The sequence below is a fragment of the Phyllostomus hastatus genome, unplaced genomic scaffold (genome assembly GCF_019186645.2).
Source record: "Phyllostomus hastatus isolate PE091 unplaced genomic scaffold, TTU_PhHast_1.1 phas_scaffold_28, whole genome shotgun sequence".
Lineage (NCBI taxonomy): Eukaryota > Metazoa > Chordata > Mammalia > Chiroptera > Phyllostomidae > Phyllostomus > Phyllostomus hastatus.
The window spans coordinates 10,697,622-10,717,754 of record NW_025334022.1 but is presented as its reverse complement, the minus strand read 5'-3'; the positions used below and the strand labels follow the sequence as shown (position 1 = coordinate 10,717,754).

The 20,133-nt window shown below is 45.4% G+C and overlaps 3 protein-coding genes across 3 annotated transcripts; 1 reads left to right on the top strand and 2 right to left on the bottom strand.

The window, feature by feature from the left end:
• Nucleotides 1-349: 349 nt before the first annotated feature.
• Nucleotides 350-9,524, bottom strand: LOC123805159 (solute carrier family 25 member 53). Its single transcript, XM_045817636.1, has 2 exons — nt 9,433-9,524; nt 350-2,825 (listed from the first exon to the last, which is right to left on the bottom strand). Exon 2 carries the CDS (start codon nt 2,792-2,794, stop codon nt 1,874-1,876), a length of 921 nt encoding a protein of 306 aa, XP_045673592.1. The 5' UTR covers nt 2,795-2,825; nt 9,433-9,524; the 3' UTR covers nt 350-1,873.
• A 20-nt stretch (nt 9,525-9,544) lies between these two features.
• Nucleotides 9,545-12,330, top strand: ZCCHC18 (zinc finger CCHC-type containing 18). Its single transcript, XM_045817466.1, is given in 13 exon segments — nt 9,545-9,675; nt 9,831-9,982; nt 10,507-10,604; nt 11,035-11,273; nt 11,275-11,335; nt 11,337-11,405; nt 11,407-11,511; nt 11,513-11,777; nt 11,780-11,911; nt 11,914-11,982; nt 11,985-12,076; nt 12,078-12,203; nt 12,205-12,330. Coding segments are annotated over 13 exon segments (1,665 nt in total).
• A 4,917-nt stretch (nt 12,331-17,247) lies between these two features.
• Nucleotides 17,248-19,855, bottom strand: LOC123805035 (solute carrier family 25 member 53-like). Its single transcript, XM_045817465.1, is given in 3 exon segments — nt 17,248-17,921; nt 17,924-18,241; nt 19,795-19,855. Coding segments are annotated over 3 exon segments (1,053 nt in total).
• Between the last annotated feature and the right edge of the window lie 278 nt (nt 19,856-20,133).

Here is a 20,133-nt window from a genome sequence, read left to right as displayed (position 1 = left end):
CTGCTCTCTTATCACCTATAGTGTTGTCTTCAACTTTTGTGATATTCAGTCAGGCATTCTCACTTTAAAGGATCTACAATCAATCAGGTCATTACAAATGACAAATTCAGTTCAGTAAGGATGTGCCAGTGGAGGTCATTATCATATCTATAAGGGGAAAACTGCAACATATGTCATCTTGGAAATCCTCAAAATTCCATTTGAAAAGAATGGGACAATTAAGCAATGTTTCTGTTGGTGAAATTTCAGTTTCTATAAGTGTTGCTAATGGCAAACGTCATCAATAACACAAACTGATAAAATATTCCAATTGAAAGTCATTTTATTATCATTATCAGCAGCAGCATCATTATCATTAGCACAAAACTAAATCCACTAATAAAACAAAATTACACCCCAAAAGTATGTGTCTTACAGACAGTGAGTCGTTAACATTATCTTCATGTACAAAAGACAGCACCCTGAAGATAATGACCATATCACAGCTTGGTAATTAATTCAATAATTCAACTAACATTATTGAGCACCTAGGCACAAAAGGAGATTTTAAAATGTGTACAAGAATTCCTGCTTTTAAGGAGTTTTACAGTCTAGTAGGAGGTGTTGAGGAACACCAAGTACACAGGGCCACATGAGATCAGTGACATAATGGAATCAGTGCCATGTACAAAATGTTATCACAAGAGACTATGGTCACATTTGGTTGTGGGAAATCAGGAGAGAATACACAGTGAAGATGGCATCTAAGCTGGGCTTTGAGGTTGTGGAAAGATTTTCGCAGAGTGGCATATGGAAAAGAGGCACTGGAGACAAAGAGAATTAAGTATGGGCGAAAACATGGCCACAGGAACATTTGTGACCTTTTAGGGGAAAAAACAACAGTTTGGCTGGTGTATGAAACCTAAGTAAGTGGGAGTGGTGTGATAAAATGCTGAAAGTTAAATGTGTACCATATTTTGAATGGCTCTGAACTACAGGTTAAGATTTCTGATCTTTCATCTATGTCACAGTAATTATATATCTACAACAATAGAATATGAAATGATCTGTGAAGAGATATGGTCATTTCACTTCCAGACTTCTTAGGGAAACTAAAGTGGTTTCTAGGCAATGTCATTGCTTTGCAATAAAAAATGTCACAGTAGATAACCCCAAGCAATCTATAGTAATTTTTTTTCTATTTTACACGCAACTATATCTCTTCCCTCAAAGTCTATTATTTTTATCCATCTAGGGACCACAGCTGTACTCACTCTCACCTCCAGCCCACCAGTTCGTGTGGCACCTAATCACTTGAAGCAAGTCTAATTTAGGATTTCCAGCTATAACTGCTACCCTAAAGCTAGGACCTACAACTGTGAGAAGTGAGAGTAGTGGTGGTAGGTGTATGAACAATGTCATAAAAATGTAGCCATATGAGAAGTCCTATGTAATCCCCATCCTAAGAGTCAAGCTTATTTATTTAAAATTAGAGCGTCTGGTCCTCCACTCAGTTTGGTGCAGAGGATAACTGGAAAAGTTCCAAAACTCACAGTGCCTTATTAAAGTTTCCTCTTATTGTCAAAGAGGAAACTTCTTTTAACGTTTCCCCTTATCGTCAAAGAATTCCTTAAGGAATAACATTTCTTCTGGGTTACAAGTTCTTTAAAGGCCTCCTGGGTATAAGGCTGTTGAAGCTGTGGATAGACAGGAGTGACCAAGGAATGCCAGCTGGGCTTTGTTTGTGCCCTACAAGCTGGTGGTTGGGAACTTCTCTAGTGCACTGACAGTTCAAAGATGCTAAAGAATAATTGTATTAGGTAACCAAGCCAAAGAACTAAGCTATTTAAACTTAGAATAACAAACTTGCCATGGCCACACTTCTTGCAGCTACTCAGTCTTTCAGCTCTTCCCTGGAACGAGACTTCCTCTGAAGGAAGTCATGGATAGCAGTAGTGAGGCCCCATGTTACACTGGACCTTAGGATGACGAGGGAGCCTCCACGATAAATCAGGAACACCTTTCGGCCCCGAGTGTCCCACATGTCCCAGGCAGAGGCCCACAGGCTGGGCATGCTCTGCCAGCCAATATGGGACTGCATATTGGCAACCAGCACAATCAGAGGATAGAGAACTAAGCAGGTGATCGTTCCATTGACACTCCCAGACACCAAGGCAGGAACCCAGTGGGGTAGCCCTTGCTTTGCCAAGCCATCCTGGATAGGGTCCTTGAAGGAGAAATACAGACCACTCCCCAGGCTGTTCCTGAGAAGAACAGGCCAGAAACCACGATAGTAGCCTAGTGACAGCCGCCCCCAAAGCCCATATGAGTTGAATTCCTTGAGAATGCTGAAGGTGGTAGGGAAGCGAGCTTGCTTGCGACCATCCTGGAGCACATTTTGTACTCTTTCAAAGGGGCTGAGTGCCACAGCCTCCACAACACCAGACATGAGCCCCGCAGCCCAGCGGTGTCCCAGGGAGTGTGGACCATCAGGGGAGAGAGAGCACAGCAGGCTATCGTAAGTCCCAAACAGTAGAGTCCCTTGCAACGTCTTGGAGAGAAGAGGTGGGTAGATTCCCCGGTAGAAGTACTGGGGGCCTTCATGCCAAAGCTGTCGCAGAGCCTCTGACACTGCCATAGCATGGATCTGTTGCCGGAACACAACCTTGTAAATAGGAAAGGTCAGAAAAGTAGACATAAAATTGGAAATGGCCCCAAGGGCGTAGGCCTGGGAGTGCCAGATTTTCTTTCCAGGAGTTTCTGATTGTGTCCAGTGCTGAAGCTCATTCCCAGGAGAGTGGTTCTGTTCCCCCATGCTGGAGACAACTGGGTGCAGATGGAAGAAACTGGCAAGAGTTTGGGGGGAGGGTGGGAAGAGGTTAGGCTGACCGTTATATCTGTTGGTGAGAATTTTCACTATTTAATTAGAAAGAGCCCCAAAAAGCTCAGTTTAAGGAAACAAGCCAGTCTTTGGGACAGTTTCTGAGAAATAAGCACACTGTTAAGAAAAAACTAAAACAAAGACATTTAGTTTTTCTGGACAGAGTTACCTCTATAGTGTTTGGCTACACAGTAGAAGGTTAGAAGGTTTAAGATTGAAGAAAATAAAATTGAAAGAAAGGCTCCAAAACATGTTGCATTTAACTTCCACCAAATGAAAATTCACATTTGATAAATTGCTAGAATCATAAGTTACTATTCTCTTTCTGAAAAGCAGCACTATCTTGTTGAGGCAGAAAGGCATTCAAAAGTTATAGTTCTGTACTTTCTCTAAAAATTGGCAAAAATTTGGGTGGTGGAGAGTCTCCCTCTATTTTCTTTCTTTAGATTCTTGCCAATGTTGTAACTATTTCATGGCAACACCCAACCCCCCTCCCCAGAATAAGGAGCAGAGAGAGGAACTGTTTCTGGAAATTTAGTGTCAAAAGGCTCCATAGCTAGCAATTTCCAAGTCTAACCCTATAGACTTGTAGCTACATGACACAGCACAGGTTTTCAGCCTTGATGCTATTTAGGCCAGATAATTCTTTATTTTAGTGCCTGTCCTCTGCATGATACAATATTTAGCAGTATCCTGGCCTCTACTTGCTGGGTACCAGTAGTACCAATTGTGACCTACCCAGCTGTGACAACCAAAAAATATCTCCAGACATTGCCATATATCTCGGGGAGAGGACAGACAAAATTGCCCTTGGTTCAGAACCATTATACTAAAGAGAAGGAGCAGTACTCAAGAAGGAATTAATGCTCAGTGCAGATCTGAGAACCTGAGGGAGTTTGTCAGGAAGGAAGGAAGGAAGGGCTCTGCTGGGCTCAGAGGACAGGGTGTGCTGCAGTGGGAGATGGTGTGTGGGGGAAAGAAAGCATAGATGTATGCGGAGGAGAGGGGAGAAGGGAGGAGAGAGCAATGACCAGGCTAGGAACTCAACATCTAGATTGACAGGAAGCCTGGTAGGAACTGCGGACCCAGAGGATTCACACAGAACCCTTGGCTGTGTGGTCCTGAGGTGAGGGAGGTTCTGAGGCTTAAATTACACTAGCAGTTGATGGCCTGCTCAATAGGGACAAAGGGATACCCTAGGCTGAGGCCAGGGGGAGGGGGAGAAGCCAGGCACTGCAAGAAGCACACTACAGCCTTCCCTGGGCTGCTGCACCCAGAACCTGCCTTGAAGGGCTCCTCCCTATGGAATCAACCCATCAGCCCTTTTTTCTGGCTTCTTGTTCCAGTTCCATCCATGATCCCATAAGCTCATCATACAACCCCCCACCCCAAGCCACACTCTAACATTGTCTCTTGGTGGAGGGGGCACAGAGGCTCAGCCTCCCCTGCTGTGCCATCACCCCTCCCCCACCCCACATTCCCTGTTTGCTTTAAGCCTCACCTCCTCACCCCCATGGCCAGAAGGAGACTAGGAGGGCCCTTCTGCCTGGGACCCTTTAGCTGAGAACTGACCTGGAGCAAAACTCCTTGCATCCTTCTGGGGCACTCCTGGGGCCCTGGCAGTCACCTCCATGTCTCCAGAGCCAAAAGGGACCCTTCCCCCACCTCCAGCAGGAGGTAGCTCCACCCAGAGCCACAGGGGCCCCCAACATTCCCCAGCCATCCTCCCAAGGGATTTCTTCCCCAACTTTTACCTGCACCTAAGTAAAGATGGGTGGTGAGGGAAATGTCTGTACCCTCTTCTGTCTCAGAGTGCAATAATGTTCCACTTCCTCCTCACATTTTCCTGAGTGACTTATAAACATGTGTTGCCTAGCTGCATAAGGTAGGCTTACTTAGAAGGAAGCAAACTGGGCTAGGAATTGCCAGACTAGAACTAAGTGCCAGTCTGTTATCAACTTCCTGTGTGATATTTGGAAATTCATTTACATCTTGAAGCCTCCTCTGTCTGAGTTATAAAATGAACAAACAGGGTGAAATGCTCTCTAAGCATCCTCATACTGAGCACATCAGGGGGTGACATGGGGGTATTTGGGCAAATATTTGACAGAGGAGTTAATTGCAATTTTTCATCCTTGATTTTTCTGCCCTTTTGCCAATCCTTTTCAGGGATTAAAGGTGAATAATTTAGAAATATCTTACCTTAAATATCTAGTTAGTCATTTTATAAATCTAATTTTTCCTATGTAATGGGGGAGGGGAGGGTCCACTTTTCTCTGTTAAGATGTTAGTCTTTGGAGGCAGACAGACCTGAGACTGAATTCTGACTCCACACTTACTTAGTTGTGTCATCTGTCAAGACACTTCACTCAGTTTCTTCGGCTACACATAGGTTTCTTTAGATACAAATAGGGACAATGGGTCTCCCTTAAAATGTTGTTGCAAAGATTAATAAAATCAAATGAGACACAGTGGTTGAACATCCATGGCATGGTGGCCTCAACAAACTAGGGGTGGGGGGGATGACTGTGGCAGGTTGGAGGAACTGAGCAAAAAAGAAAAAGAGAAAAATGCATGGACACGAACAACAGTGGTGTTTGCAGGGGTGGGTGGGGACTGGAAGGACTGAGCAAAAAGAAAAAAAATAAAAGTTTAAGTATTTTTCATTAAAAAAGTTAAAACAAAAAAAGATGCTTCCTGACCTCACATCTGTCTCCACAGAGCAAAGATTCCTGCAGGATACTCCCAGGACAGCCAGATCCAGATGACATGGTATAGTGGAACCAATTCCATGTTCATCAGGAGGCAGGAAAGACCTTTCTTCTGTGAGTGCCAAGGTGTTATTAAGCAATCCCAGACAGCCTGGCTCCTTAAGATGAGCTCCAAAGTCAAGACCACAGGATGGGCCTAGAGAGCCTTGAGCTGTTATCTCCTGTACCCTATGATGTGCCTCCTGCATTTACAGCCTAGTAAAGTGAACCCAGGGGATTCCAGACTCCCCTGGGCAGACTAGCCCAGATGGATAGGCTGTGTGATCATCCCAGCATCCAACCCCACATATGCCCATTCATGCAGGGCATACCTGAGCCAGTCTTTTGGTTAGCTCACAAACATGTATGATCATCTACTAAATCACTGTGGGTAAATCACCATGGAGCTAGAGGTGAATAGGACTTGGTGCCTGCCCTCAAAAGCTTGGAAATCTAGTGGGGGAGATGGATCAACGATGAGCTAATCTGTACTGGAAGGAAGGCAAAATAAAGTGTGTAATCAAGGTCAGAGCAGAAAGACAAGAGCAATGTATTCCACCTAGGACACAGAGCAGCCCAAATTTTTCTCCAAGCAGGGGCATCTCTGACTTGATCTTTAACCAGTGAGCAGACTCTCATTAAGTAGAGTGATGAAACCAGACATTCTGGGCTAAGGAAGAGGCCTAAGAAACAGTGGCCTAAAAGCACAAGTGGTGCATGGCACTAGATGCAGGCTGTGGGAAGCAAACAGAGCTATGGCTGACAGAGAAGAGCCAATTTAGAATGAGGGTCAATATTTGTTTTTCCCACTGTAGTGCATTGTGGCCTACAGACACAGGCTCTGGATTCTGGTAGCTCTGGGTTTCAATTTTGCGACACCACTTCCCAGCTTTATGACCTTGGCCAAGTCTTCACCTCTCTGCACCTCAGTATCCTAATCTGTAAAATGACTGTCATGGAAGATACATGAGATGAAGTATATAAAATGCTTAGTTAGCATGGTACCTAGTATTTAAATTGCTCTATGTTACATTAGTAGTTTCACTTAAAAAAAAAAAAAGAGATCCCAGGAATAAACTATATTACAACAACTAAAGGCTGAAATCAGTCTAATGCACTGGGTCATCTTCAGAGGTCCATTTTTATTATCTGTTTGGAAGACAGCAGAGAATAGTTCATGGCTTTTGGAGTTTGGCAGCCCTGGGATGGAGTCCCAATACCTCTACTAACCACTTGTATGACCTTATATAACTTAACCTCCCTGAAATTGTTTCTGGATCTGCAAAATGGGATAACAATGCCTGTCTCAACAGGGTTGCTGAGAAGCTTAAATGAGATAACATATGGAAAGTTCCTGGCACAGAGGAGGCAGGCAGCCACGGGAACCTATTATAGTTTCAATTGAAACCTTTTATCCCCCAAACCTTTGGGCTTTTAAGTTTCCTTTGTTGAAATTGGAAAATGTGGTCACATTAGAGCCATAAATTGAAACACACTCCCCACACGAGGCCAGAGATAAGGAATGCTCTGTACCCAGTTGAAGCCAGATTAGCAAATCCTCCTCCCAGCCTTGCACAAACAGACCTTCACTTTGTTCTAATGGCCCTATGCAGGCACCTTTACACAATCCATTTCTTTAACTATTTTTGTCAGAGCTCTAAGATGTACTCTTTGTCCTATTTGATCCACTGCACTACATCTAACTGCAGATCAACTAATTTGGCAAGGAAGCCAATTTAAACATACAAGAATCTGCTGAGACCCTAGGTTAGATGTCATGGGATTGGGGAACAGAAGCAAGAGTCTAAAGGAAACCCAAGAGCTACTGTGCATTACCACTGACTGTGTGAGGTGAACCTTCTACCTCCCACACCCTCCTTTCTCCTCCCCTACTGTTCCATCCACAACAGAAAGTCCACAGTCTTCAGGTGGAAGGCGCGTCATCTCAAAATTGGACTGTTTACTTCAAGGAACTCCAAGTATTGTGATTGTAAATAAGAAGGCAGGAAGGAACAGGTGAAGTACCTCAGCAGGTTGATGATGAGCCAACCCAGCATTCAACGGGCATCCAATTGTTCATTTGCTTTCAAGTATCAAGAGTGTAGAACAGGACCCACAGGGGGCCTCCTAGCCACAGTTGACATAAGGGAAGTGAAGACCTGCTCTCCAAGAACTAGAAGTCATGGAAAATGGAGCAGGTTTCCCAGCCCCTGGCTTCATGACCCATTCACTCTGGACAGCCCTGCATGCCGTTTCCATGGAGTTGCTCCTTCTCTGGGGCCAGTGATGGCAAATACAGCAAAGGAGAGGTTCCCTCAAGAGCTCACAGAAGGGCAACCTAGCAACCTGTCCTGAAGCCAGGAAATGAAAGAGCTCTATCAGTGGCAGAGAGCTGTGGTTGGGGGTTAGGTCAAATTGTATTTCATTTCTCACTCTTCTTTTTCAAAGTTGAAAGAGGAAGCTGCTACAAAGAAAGATTGTAGGGGAGTGGTTCTGGACTCCCGACTCATTTGAAAACCTACCAAGCTATGGACTCAGAGTCCACAGAGTCCAAATTCTTTGCCAACAATTTTAGGAAGGGCCCTGGGTAAGAACCTCTGCTCTGGAGTTGCATCTCATGACAGATATGCCGTGAACAGGTACATTAGCAGTAGTTCTATGTACTTATTGCCATCAGAATGAGGTGGTGTTTTTGACAGTGGTTCAAAAACTTCTCTACAACTCAGAATTCACAATAGCACCATTTAAAAATATAAATTACACTTCCCAACCCAGTCTTAGTAAATCTAAATCTCCCAGAGGTGGATCTCAGAAATCTGCATTTCTCACAAACTCTCCAAAATGATTCTGAGACAGCTAGACTTGTACACATACTTTGGTTAATAGCATGGGTTCTGGCATCAGATTTGGTCCAAATTTTGGCTTCACCTTGTAACTTAAGGTGTCATTTCACTCCTGAGCCTTATCTCTTTTTGGGTTATAAGCTGTAGAAATAATGTTTTACTTTTGTAAATAAACTGGCAGCTTGTTGTAAAAAAAAAACAAAACACTGTAAAAAAAGTGTGGTTGAAAGACAGAAAGAATGCCTCAGTTTCCTCTTAGGTACAATGGGTACAGAAAAAAACTTCCCCCACCACTCTCCTTGCTGCCTCTTCATGCCCTCCCTCTATACTACCAGATCACCAAGACTACTGTTGGTATGGTTTGAGACCACCTATATAAAAAAAGCTCTCTAGGCAGCTCAATAGAGCAAGTAGCATTTGAAGAACAACTGACTTGGGTGCAAAATAGAATGGTAGTTATTTGCTGTGTGATTCCAGGCATGATACCTAACCTCTTTGTGTCTGTTTTCTTATCTGTAAAATGGAGACAGTAATCCTTGCTCATTAATTCTATATCATTCCAAATGGGCCCTCCCATGTCCACTTTGGCTTTTCTCCACTAATCCTCAATCTGAGAGTACAGAGAGTATTTACAAGACATAGCCTTTGAAATCAGACATGTCGACTTGGGCTGGAGCTCTACACTTCCTAACTGTGTGGCCTGGGCGCTTAAGTCCCCTGTCTGTTAAATGGGCACGCCGCTACCTCCTTCTTAAGGCTGCTGAGAAGAATCAATGAATATTCGAGCAAGCGAATTTGCACGCAGAAAGCGCTCAGTAAATGTTTTTCTCCATTTCCCCCATACAAAGGTGAGGAACTGATATTGTTCACTTGATTTCTGTCCCACCTTGTGTTTAAGGCATCCAGGCACAAAGCACGAAGGAAAGTGAGGTAGAAGGGGAGGGGAGAAGGGAAGAGAGGGGAAAAGCAGCAAACTCACGGGTAGAATACAAATCGGCCGGTTCCTGCCTCCGAGCTGCACTTGACACCGTGCTGGCTCCCGCGCCTGTGTGCCGCAGCCCCCGCCGGCTGGCTCCCCACCTATGCTAGCAATGGGGCCCAAGGCTGCGCGGGGAGGCCGCCTCCGCGCCCCGCTGATTGGTCGAGCCTCCGGGCTCATCATGCTCTTTTGTCTCAATGGGCAAAGGCTGAAAAATCGGCGGCTGTTGGGAAGGCCTAGCGGGTAGGCGGGGATGGACACCGCCGCTGTGGGAACCGTGAGGCCTCCACTTAGCTCCCCCTTGCTGGGAGGCCGTACGGAGCAGCATATTTTAGCATCTCCAAGTCACTTAGTGGCGAGAAAGACGTCATTTTCCCCTCCCTGCTTCCCTGCTCCAGGCCCTCGGAGGTATGGTGGCATCCACGGTGGTACAAGCGGGACCATCCGTTGCCCGCTGGCCGAGTACAGGTACAGAAAGGGGCTGCGACTGCCCAGCGCGGAGAGAGGCCCAGGGCGGGAGACTCACCAGGACTGCAGGACTCCATGCCTGGTAAATAGAAAACTGAGCTAGGGGTAGTAGCTCTCTCTCCCATAGCTCGTCTGCTTTAAGGAAGGAGGTGGGGTGCCACTGAATACTGCCTAAAGGGTAGGATTGGCTTGGATTGAAAAGGAGGGGTCTTGGGGTGGCGTGATAAGGGGCTGGGTGGGAGGGGGATCGATAGCTATATGCCAAAAACCCCTTTGCATCTCATCTCTTCCTGAGGAGGAATATGTGGGTGTGCATTTCCAACTCCTATTCCCTTTCTCCGTGACAGGCCATCAAAGCCGAATGTGAATTTGAATGCTGTGCAGCTGATTGCAGAGCTGGTAGGCTGATTATTTTCTTGGGTAAATGTACTGGAGGGGTCGCTTCCGCTTGTATTCATAACATGGGAGAGAGAATTTTCCATCTGGCTACAGAGGAGGTTGGAGGGGGAGAATGAGATGAGGGAATGAGGCAGCTTCTGACTCTTCCCTGTGAGGATTCAGTCTTGAATGCCTGAGGGCTGGAATATTCAACTCCTGTGGCTAAAGGTCGACTTACCCTAGAAGCGAGCTTTCACATATACCGAGGGCACCTGTTACAGAGGCTGGACACGAAAAAAAAGGTGTACACTTGTTTTGGAGCTCAGGTAAGAATCTGAGAAATAGTGGGCAAACTTTGAGAAGGCCCTATAGTTGAAACCTGAGACCAAGAGCTTAATGTAGACTTTATTGGTTACCACAAATCTGTAAGACTTAGACTATTGCACTCTATTCTGAGACCGCAGTTCAGATCCACACACTATTTTACCTGGAATTAGAAGCTACAGTTTGCCCACCTTCCTCCCTCCTGGAGGATTGGTAGGAGGGGATGTATGTGGCTGTGAAAAGCATCCTTGCTAGCAAGGAATACCTGCTAGCTCCATAAGGTTGTAATTGACAGTTTCCTGCAGGGTAATTTTAGGGCAGTGGGAAAATATAAAATGTACTGCAGGGCATTCAGGAAGGTCGAGAAAGCTGCTATAGACTGTTTCCCTGGGTCTACTACCTTACTGACATCTTACCCCCTTTTCTTTACAGTTTCTATTGAGATACAAAGAATGCAGAGACCAGGAACATTGCTTTAGGAATTCCTCCCATAGACTAGGATTTTCTGAAAAGCCTGAGCATCTTGTCATATATAGACTATCATTAATCCTCATTGCATGCGTGGGTAATAGCTGGTGGCTGAACACACCCTTGCTGACTTGGGCCCATTCCATGTTGAGGTCCTTAGGGAGCAGTCTTGGTCTTCTAAGGGTTAACATGGCAGAAGGAAACAAAGTTGTTTTCAAGAAGGGAAGAAACCTTTGAAAACTAGCTAATCCAAGTCAGTGGGGTCCCTGCCAGATTGGAATATGTCTGAGGAGGAAAAACTCAAATGCTTGATGAAAACACTTAGAAGCCCTGCCTCGGGAGGTTATGCATTTGCTTCAGGCAGCCAACCCCAGCCTAAGTGTGGCAGATTTCATGCAGGCAATGAAATTGGTGTCTGGGGAGTCTGAAAGCAGTGTGACTGACTGCTCATGGCAAATTTTTAAACACCCTACAAGAACAAGGGGAGAAAACCTCCCTTTATGTGATCCGTTTAGAGATGCAGCTCCAGAACACTATTCAGGCAGGGATCATAGCTGAGAAAGATGCAAACCAGACTAGCTTGCACCAGTTCCTTGTAGGGGCTGAACTGAATGGGGACCTGCACTACAGGCTGAAGCATCTCCTTAGGATGTATGCAAATAGTCAGGAGCATCTTTTCAATTTCCTGGTATTAATCAAGATAGTAAAGGAGAGGAGGATTGGGATGATAATTTTATGAAGCAAAAAGAGGTCAGGAGATCTGAGCTAATCATGGAGAGTGCAGCAAGTCATGTGGCATTTCAGGGCATGCAACCAATTGTGATCAACAGTGCTGACTGGAATTAATGGAGCTAGATGATATCCTCAATGACTCAGATGAGGATGTGATCCTAGTGGACCCTCCACTTCCATCCAAGGTGCCCCTCCCCTCAGAGATAGGGCCAGACCTCAGGATCAAACACTGGTCATTGATTTCCCCAACAGTTCCCAGGTTCAATCTCCCAAGTTCCATCAGTGGTGGTTCTGGGTATAAGAATGACGATCCTGGGGATATGCATAGGAGCAGAAAGCAAAGATACACAAGCTGCTGTTCATACTATGGCATGGACGGTCACTCCAAGGAAACCTGTGACAAACTTGTTAGAGAAACAAGCCCATGTATTTGAGAACCTGATTATCACCCTTCATGAGCTGACACATACAGAGGAAGGATCAAAAGAGGTCCCTGGTGAACACAGTGGCCCCTCTGAGCCACAGTAAGGTACTAGACCCAGCCCTATGTAAACCCTTAGCTATATTCAAAGACTGATGATGACAAAAATAGATGGGGGTAGGTTTCTATCTGCATGAATTAATCCACAAAGTGATTTTCTTTTGTGAAGAAGAGGTCTTAGATACCAGCAAAGTGGCAGGTATGGCCTGACCTCTGTCCCTGCTCCCTCTGTCTCCTTAAGGGTCTATTCTCTGTGTGTCTATTTCCTTGCAGACTTGATTCATTTTATGAAATAAGTATAACTCTTTATTAAACCTCCAAAAATATAAAAAATAGAAAAAATAAGTACAAATTACCTGACACTCTTCACTCATATAACTATTGTCAGCCCTTTGCTGAATGTCCTTCTAGATATTTCCTTATACCTGAGTACCCAGATAGATATCATGTACAAATAAAAGAGATACAATATAAGTGCTATTTTATGCTGTGTATTTTTCACCAAGTAATATATCTTCTAGTTTCAGAATGTCTTCTATGTATGATATTGTAACCGAGCAAACCAGGGCTTGGCCACATGGTGCCTTGACACATGATCCAACAGTTAATGCTGAAGAAAACAGGTTTTTATTAGCAGGGTTCCAACCTTGGGCAGGAGGCAGGGGCTGAGAGCACTCTTGCTCAGAGCCCTCTTCTCCCACAAGATTGAGAACTCCCCTTGCTCTCCAAAAGGCTACAAGCCAAAACTGTGCCCAGAAGTTGCCCATATCCTTATCTGTTCTTAAGCCAGCCACGCAAACAGATCTCTGTCCTCCCTTGAATGTGTACTTGTGGGTTTCAGAGTCACCATCTTCTCACAGCAGCTATCTCCTTCAGGATAGACAGGAGGTGTGCTGTTGTCCACCTCCATGTTGTGGTTCAGGAAAACATGTGCTGTATTACAATGGATCATGGTGTAGTCCAGGGAGGCACAGTCCCAAGAGAGTGACTTCTCTGTACGTCCTTCAGAGAAGCTGAAGTCTGCAATTCAGCATTCCCAGTCACAGTCCAGCTCCAAGCATCTCTAATGAATCTGTACTTGGTTAGGCAGGTCCCCATAGTTCCATCAGCTCTGATGTGGTCTTCCCCTGTCTGACCTTCTCCCTCTCTAAACCTTGTGGTGCACTCCTATGTCTCTCTCATTTACTCCAGACCTCTTTATGGTGTACTTTCTCCTACATCCTTTTCAGCCTGCCCTCATTTAAATACTTGGTCCAGAGCTTCCTATGTTACCTCATATCTGGCCCCTCCTATAATGTATTAGCTTTCTCAATTTTTGCCAGTTCCTTGGTATCTTTTACCTTCTTTTGGCTGCCATATTTAGTCAGGGCAAGAGTTCCCTGTGACACAGGCATCCAGGGTGGGCATCTGCCTCCCCTGGCTATGTCGAGAGTCACTATATACTCTTAAAGTCATGTACACCTTTCACCCTGTGTGGCAGCCCTCTTCCCTCCACGAAAGTGATGGCTATTAATTTGCCATTGTTATGCAAAGAATCTTAAACACCATATCATCCACTTCCCCCTTCCCCCAATCAAGGGTTGTGGGGAATACACTGCTATCTTCAGTGGACCCTCACTCTGCACCCCATTACAATTCTCCTGTCTTAGACCTCTGGGCCCTTTGTAATCTTACAAAGTACAATAGGCAAAGGTCTAATAATCTTCTGGATCTATTCCTTGCTGGCCATGGCTGTAGTTCTATCTACCTCTTGCTGGTCATGGCTGTAGTTCTATCTACCCCTGGGTCCAGAGATCCCTAAAATATTGAGGTTGTGAAGCAGAGGGTAACCTTCACACATGAGGAAGAACCTTGCAGAGTCCAGGTCAGTTGCCTGTTCCTAGGGAGTGACATGCTCAATGTCCAAAGATTGGCACTGCTGAAGAGTTGGCAACCTTGTTGTATTCTGGAGGCAACACATTAGGCAAGAGGGTTAGAAGGCACAATTAAAACCATAACCACTAAATGACAAAGTTAGGGACAAATTCTACAATGCCCCACATTAGGAAATGAGTGGCTTTTCTGAAGAAAGGTGTACAAGGCATGCCACACCTGTCCAAAGCTCTTTTGCTCACTATATTAGCTTGGGCTGTGGGGAATATTTTAGGATCCCCCCTGCTTTTAGACCTCTGGGACCTTTCTGTAAAAACCTTTAGGGCAGAAAAAGAAACCAATTTTTAAAGTGAAGCCCACAGACTGCCCCACCCTTCACCAAACCAACCACTTAGTTCAGCCAAACCATTGAGTCTCAGGAGGTGATGATACAGATGGGCTCCTTAAGTGAGGCCCCTATTGTGTAACCAATCACTCAGGTAATGAGGTCACAGTTACACCCTATGAAAACAGAAAGAAGAACCCATTAAATCACATAACAGCCTACAAACTAGTCACTGTCGCAAGACTGTTTTGGGAAGACATCCAGTTGCAAGGCCTTTGCCAGAAATTTAACAGTGGCAATTTGACAGATCCTTTTTGCCTGTAAATTGAGCATCTATGATGATGTCGCAAACCCAGTTTCAACTTCCACATGAAAACAAACTTTAAGACAGCTGGCTGCACTAGTCTAATGTCCACCACTGAGCATTGTGATTTTCCTTGAATCACGATTTTTCCTCTTAGGATCACCCTCATTGTCATTAAAGGGATTGCATTAAGTCCAGTTTTAACTTTTCCTGTTTGCTTGCATAAACACAACAAGAGCAACAATTGATCACATATGATTTTTAAGTCTGTTTTGCTGGAATTCACACAAGGAGCATTTATTTTTTTTAATTTTTAAAAAATATTTTTATTTATGATTAGGCAGTGGGCAAGGGAGGGAGAGAGAAAGAGAGAGAAACATCGATGTGTGAGAGATACATTGATGGATCAGTTGCCTTTCGCACGCCCCCAACTGAGGACCCAGCCCACAATCCAGGCATGTGCCCTGACTGGGAATCGAACTGTCAACCTTTCGGTTTGCAGACTGGCAATCAATTTACTGAGCCACACCAGCCAGGGCTCGTACAACAAACATTAAGATTGACCCTTTAGTCCACTCTTCAAGGCACAGAGGCTAAGCCACACACCTGCCTTCTGGCTTCAGAGAAGCTGAAGTCTGTAATTCAGCATTCCCAGTCACAGTTCAGCTCCAAGCATCTCCAATGTAGCACTTGCTTCTTTTAAGTCCTTGAAGTTTCCATTGTGCCTTAAGGTTCCTCCTAGCCATCTTTCAGGAAAGCAACCTTTGGTCCTTCTCTGGAAAGATTGCTACGAACCACACAACCAACCAAGTTACTAGACCTTTTTTCCAGTAGGCTTTTGTTAGCATTAAAAGTTAATCCCAGCTCCTCAAGCCTTTCTGGTAACAACCAGAGCACAGGTATGCTTCCTTCAAGCATGACATTCCAGGCAAACTCTTGGTTGACAAAACCAACATTGGAAACTGGTCTTGTTGGTTTTATGTAAAGAAATCTTATGTCATCACTCCTTCAGAATGCCAAATTCTGGAGGGGTCAGGTAGGGATAAAAATATAAAGCAAAAAGGAAAATCCTTGTCTTTCAAATATCCACTAAAATTGCATTTCTATGCCTTATACTTGCCTTTATTCACTTTCCCAAATAGTGCAAAGCTTTAACTCTTTCTGGGAAATCTTAATTTCCTTCCAGAACAGAAGCAAAGCAAAAGGCAAAGCAAAGACAGAGTTCCAAAAGAAGAAGTGGTACTAGAACTAACTTTTGAATCTTGTCTTATTTCCTACCGTCCCCACTTACCAGTCACACAAGCGTGCTTTCCTCATTACAATATTACTTTTAGGAATATAGAGGTAAAATAAGAAAACTAAATATGAAAACTATAATGAGGAGTGTCATACTGTGTAGTAGAGTTTTCATCAACCTTGTTTAGACATGAGGAAAAGGAAAGCTGAAATGGGATGCATATCTCCCTTATCACAGTTGGCCTGTCTCTTAAGTCACAGAGTCAAGTCTGCATCCACTACTTAATAATGTCTCAACACTTTCTTCTCTAATGAATCTAAGAAATCTAATGAAGGGATGATGGTGAAGGCAAAAATGGCAAATGGGTACTTCAGGGGGTCCATTCCTGTTCATTTTGGGAAAGGGCAGCTCTTCCTTCCCTAGGTAGATTCCGTAGATTGCTGCTACTCCTGCTTCTGGATAAAGCCTGGTGGCAGCAATAAGACTGTCCTTTAGGCTGATACTACCATCTCTGCCTCCTCCCTAGTTACAGAAAAAGTAGCTACACTTGAGATTCCAGTACTGGGAAGTTCAGGCCACCCAAGTCTCACCCTAATGTCCTGCTGTCAAAGGATTCCAAGACAACTTCACCCAGATCCAAGAATAGGAATAGCCAGGGAAAGATAAAAAGCACTCTGGATTCCAGGGCATATAAAAAATACGGGGATTAGAAGGTTTAAATGCCTTTTTAGAACTAAAGACATTAATAGGAGAGAGGAGACACAGAAAGACCTTCCTGGCATCCTGCCCCATCTCAGCCTCAGATCGGAGGGTGATAAAAAATGACTTGTGGCCTCAGTCCCTGAGGGTCCCATGTTCCTTGCAGTTTTATCAGTTCCTATTCTTGTGAGCAGGGCAAGGTTGGTGGCAGCATGATTTCTTTTATGGTAGGTTAAAGGGTCAGGCCAGTTCCCCAACCCACTGGACTGCCCATGACTCAGTTATCCCTACTTACTTGATAGCCTGAAGCTTAATCGAAACTGCCTCCCACTTCCCACAATAGACATCTGACGCCAGCCATAATGGCCAATGGTCAGACTGACCTTCCTATACCTGGGACAGCCCAACCCTTTACCTAACCCATCCTCCCAACTCTCATTCTAAAACACTGAGGCCACCTCCCAGAAGAATGAGAGACTAACTCCTCCCCATCCCCCGACAATCCCCACCTCTTTCTTTTCCAAACCTCATTCTGACTTCCCTCCCCCCACTGAAAGGAAGTCATGGATAGCAGTAGTGAGGCCCCATGTTACACTGGACCTTAGGATGACGAGGGAGCCTCCACGATAAATCAGGAACACCTTTCGGCCCCGAGTGTCCCACATGTCCCAGGCAGAGGCCCACAGGCTGGGCATGCTCTGCCAGCCAATATGGGACTGCATATTGGCAACCAGCACAATCAGAGGATAGAGAACTAAGCAGGTGATCGTTCCATTGACACTCCCAGACACCAAGGCAGGAACCCAGTGGGGTAGCCCTTGCTTTGCCAAGCCATCCTGGATAGGGTCCTTGAAGGAGAAATACAGACCACTCCCCAGGCTGTTCCTGAGAAGAACAGGCCAGAAACCACGATAGTAGCCTAGTGACAGCCGCCCCCAAAGCCCATATGAGTTGAATTCCTTGAGAATGCTGAAGGTGGTAGGGAAGCGAGCTTGCTTGCGACCATCCTGGAGCACATTTTGTACTCTTTCAAAGGGGCTGAGTGCCACAGCCTCCACAACACCAGACATGAGCCCCGCAGCCCAGCGGTGTCCCAGGGAGTGTGGACCATCAGGGGAGAGAGAGCACAGCAGGCTATCGTAAGTCCCAAACAGTAGAGTCCCTTGCAACGTCTTGGAGAGAAGAGGTGGGTAGATTCCCGGTAGAAGTACTGGGGGCCTTCATGCCAAAGCTGTCGCAGAGCCTCTGACACTGCCATAGCATGGATCTGTTGCCGGAACACAACCTTGTAAATAGGAAAGGTCAGAAAAGTAGACATAAAATTGGAAATGGCCCCAAGGGCGTAGGCCTGGGAGTGCCAGATTTTCTTTCCAGGAGTTTCTGATTGTGTCCAGTGCTGAAGCTCATTCCCAGGAGAGTGGTTCTGTTCCCCCATGCTGGAGACAACTGGGTGCAGATGGAAGAAACTGGCAAGAGTTTGGGGGGGGGGAGGGTGGGAAGAGGTTAGGCTGACCGTTATATCTGTTGGTGAGAATTTTCACTATTTAATTAGAAAGAGCCCCAAAAAGCTCAGTTTAAGGAAACAAGCCAGTCTTTGGGACAGTTTCTGAGAAATAAGCACACTGTTAAGAAAAAACTAAAACAAAGACATTTAGTTTTTCTGGACAGAGTTACCTCTATAGTGTTTGGCTACACAGTAGAAGGTTAGAAGGTTTAAGATTGAAGAAAATAAAATTGAAAGAAAGGCTCCAAAACATGTTGCATTTAACTTCCACCAAATGAAAATTCACATTTGATAAATTGCTAGAATCATAAGTTACTATTCTCTTTCTGAAAAGCAGCACTATCTTGTTGAGGCAGAAAGGCATTCAAAAGTTATAGTTCTGTACTTTCTCTAAAAATTGGCAAAAAATTTGGGTGGTGGAGAGTCTCCCTCTATTTTCTTTCTTTAGATTCTTGCCAATGTTGTAACTATTTCATGGCAACACCCAACCCCCCTCCCCAGAATAAGGAGCAGAGAGAGGAACTGTTTCTGGAAATTTAGTGTCAAAAGGCTCCATAGCTAGCAATTTCCAAGTCTAACCCTATAGACTTGTAGCTACATGACACAGCACAGGTTTTCAGCCTTGATGCTATTTAGGCCAGATAATTCTTTATTTTAGTGCCTGTCCTCTGCATGATACAATATTTAGCAGTATCCTGGCCTCTACTTGCTGGGTACCAGTAGTACCAATTGTGACCTACCCAGCTGTGACAACCAAAAATATCTCCAGACATTGCCATATATCTCGGGGAGAGGACAGACAAAATTGCCCTTGGTTCAGAACCATTATACTAAAGAGAAGGAGCAGTACTCAAGAAGGAATTAATGCTCAGTGCAGATCTGAGAACCTGAGGGAGTTTGTCAGGAAGGAAGGAAGGAAGGGCTCTGCTGGGCTCAGAGGACAGGGTGTGCTGCAGTGGGAGATGGTGTGGGGGGAAAGAAAGCATAGATGTATGCGGAGGAGAGGGGAGAAGGGAGGAGAGAGCAATGACCAGGCTAGGAACTCAACATCTAGATTGACAGGAAGCCTGGTAGGAACTGCGGACCCAGAGGATTCACACAGAACCCTTGGCTGTGTGGTCCTGAGGTGAGGGAGGTTCTGAGGCTTAAATTACACTAGCAGTTGATGGCCTGCTCAATAGGGACAAAGGGATACCCTAGGCTGAGGCCAGGGGGAGGGGGAGAAGCCAGGCACTGCAAGAAGCACACTACAGCCTTCCCTGGGCTGCTGCACCCAGAACCTGCCTTGAAGGGCTCCTCCCTATGGAATCAACCCATCAGCCCTTTTTTCTGGCTTCTTGTTCCAGTTCCATCCATGATCCCATAAGCTCATCATACAACCCCCACCCCAAGCCACACTCTAACACTGTCTCTTGGTGGAGGGGCACAGAGGCTCAGCCTCCCCTGCTGTGCCATCACCCCTCCCCCACCCCACATTCCCTGTTTGCTTTAAGCCTCACCTCCTCACCCCCATGGCCAGAAGGAGACTAGGAGGGCCCTTCTGCCTGGGACCCTTTAGCTGAGAACTGACCTGGAGCAAAACTCCTTGCATCCTTCTGGAGCACTCCTGGGGCCCTGGCAGTCACCTCCATGTCTCCAGAGCCAAAAGGGACCCTTCCCCCACCTCCAGCAGGAGGTAGCTCTACCCAGAGCCACAGGGGCCCCCAACATTCCCCAGCCATCCTCCCAAGGGATTTCTTCCCCAACTTTTACCTGCACCTAAGTAAAGATGGGTGGTGAGGGAAATGTCTGTACCCTCTTCTGTCTCAGAGTGCAATAATGTTCCACCTCCCGCATGAAATGATTTACTCAGGTAAACAATCTATGTTATCATAAAATCTTTCTGGGCCCAGGTAGAGTAAAAGGAAAA